This window comes from Saccostrea cucullata, unplaced genomic scaffold, assembly GCF_032062105.1.
Source record: "Saccostrea cucullata isolate Sc308-1 unplaced genomic scaffold, CSIRO_AGI_Scuc_v1 ctg15564, whole genome shotgun sequence".
Classification (NCBI taxonomy): domain Eukaryota; kingdom Metazoa; phylum Mollusca; class Bivalvia; order Ostreida; family Ostreidae; genus Saccostrea; species Saccostrea cuccullata.
Window position 1 is genome coordinate 11,819 of NW_026918240.1, and position 2,320 is coordinate 14,138.

General features: G+C 35.8%; 1 protein-coding gene across 1 annotated transcript; it reads right to left on the reverse strand.

Moving 5' to 3' along the window:
• Positions 1-831: 831 nt before the first annotated feature.
• Positions 832-1,813, reverse strand: LOC134260078 (uncharacterized; the record flags this gene model as incomplete). Its single annotated transcript, XM_062742663.1, has 3 exons — positions 832-1,300; positions 1,384-1,521; positions 1,621-1,813. Coding segments are annotated over 3 exons (723 nt in total), but the record flags the coding sequence as incomplete, so codon positions are not given.
• Positions 1,814-2,320: the final 507 nt, after the last annotated feature.

Below are 2,320 nucleotides of genomic sequence, written 5' to 3' on the forward strand. Positions count from 1 at the left end.
TGTTTTGAAAAATTTTAATTATTTGTAAAAATCAAAAAGTTTCAGGGGCAAAAACTCATTCGAGGGGTGAACAAATACTTTCGTAATGCATCAATGGTGTGTCTCCTAAATTAGTTGAAGACTTTAGTGAAGATTTCATTTATCTACGGTTTACGTTTTCAGAGGAGTAGCGATAACAAAATTTTTCACTCAAGGGGCAATAACTTTTGAGAGGGTCAATTTTAGGGGACAAGAATATAATCTTTGAACAGTTTTAAAAGTACATATTTATGATGCAAAAAAATAATGTGTATGTTGAAAGGCAAAAGAGATATAAAAAGAGCTTAATTTCTCATTTTTGGAATGACCTTGACCTTTGACCTTTTCATAAATTTCAAGATCAAAGGTCAATGAATCTTATGCAGTTGGTCCCGTGTCTCTATGACTTCTCGTTTTGAAAAATTTTAATTATTTGTAAAATTCAAAAAGTTTCAGGGGCAATAATTCATTGAAGGGTTCACCGAATGCTTTCGCAATGAATAGATTGAAGTGTCCCCATAATTAGTCGAAGACATTGGTGAAGGTTTCATACCTCTGTGGTTTACGGTTTCAAAGGAGTAGCGATAACAAGCATTTCTTGCGAAAGGGGCAATAACCTTGAAAGGGGTTAAGGTTCATTTACGCAGGGTGAACTGCAATAATCTTTTACGGAGTACATTATTATGGACTATAAATCTTTTCGATATATCTTGAAACTCAAAATCACACGGCGGAAAAATAATAATAATGGAAAAGAAGAAACAGAAGGAAATCAATAGGTCTTTCCACAGAAAGGTGGAAAGACCTAATAATAAAGACTGATTAATAATTGAAATCGTCTTTAATGCTATTTTACAATGTTAATAATAACCAGATCTTAAGTGTTGATACTATACACGGGATCTGGAAGACCCTGTTATAGAAGTGTATTGGTGTTGTTTTCTTTCTCGATGTTCTTTCAGATGTTGGTAATCCGGAATTTCATCGTATCTGCTTTTTGGCTCTTCGTATGAATGCCTGACTCCTGGAGCATTTCCCTCTGGCCTAGAAGTGGCATCCTCTCGTGGATGGTGTAGTGGCTTGTATTCATGACTTTCATCAGCAACTTCTGTCATTTGGTATTGGTCCAATTTTGTCCGCCTCTGTTTCTTTGGAAGATGACCCGATGACTTCACCGATTTGTCTTGGTTAGAGATAGGAGTAAGATATTGCTCCTTCAGAGGTTTTTCTTCTTTATCTGTAGATTTATCATCAACGCTGCTATTTGTTTTGAGTGTCCTTTCTGTAAATTGCGGTGAAAATATAATCAGTGTATTTAAAAGGAGAAAAATTAATACACTTAAGAAATTTTTCAATCATACTAACCATAAAACAATTTTGATCGCCTGGTAAGAGCACCTGCCACGGCCAAGCATATCAACCCAAATGTTACGCCCAGCGCCCCTATGATCTCTCCTTGGTAGGATTTGATGCACTTGCAGTCAGTCGTCTCAGACAGAAGGTCTTTTTAGGATAAAAAAAAAAGCAATGCCAAAATTGACATATTAAATTACTCTTAAACTCTAATTTTTAAATGATAGATGGATGGTGTATGTTACTTACCGACACAGCCGATCTTGACGTCACACCTCTGAGTTTCGGTGCAGTTGCACCGATATCGACATCCAAATCCATAGTGACCACATTCACATTTTTGCTGGCAGTCTTTACCATATCGGCCTATACATGCTGTAAAAGAATTACAGGTAAATGAAATATGGAGACAACAGAAAATATTTAAGCTCACATGCCCATTCTAACAATATAATTGAGTAACAGTGTACAGACGCACCTTTAAAATGTCACAGCCGGGAATCAGGTGTCATGGAGGAGTTAACATCTCCTTTCGATCGATCACACCGGCCATGTGGTCCTTGTCATGATTGTAGAAAAACAGAAAAGCTGTAGACAGTTCAATATGTAAATAATGGCCTAACAAAAAGTATTAAAAACGTCAGTCGGCAGACACGTCAATGAATTAAATGTAACCTTATCGTCTGTATAAACCTAGACTCGTCAACATGGTAACCTTAACATATACAAACAGGGAAATTAAAATATTAAATAATAGAAATTGCTTGATTCCAACAATCTATTGCAATCCCCATAGGTACAAATTGCGCTCCGTTATTAGCAGACCTATTTTAGTATACATATGAAGAAGAATTTGTACAAAATCCTATATGTGAAAAGAAGAAAACACTTGCTGTGGCCTTCATCTCGACATTTAGATATATAGTCGACGTATTTTCAATTAACAAAG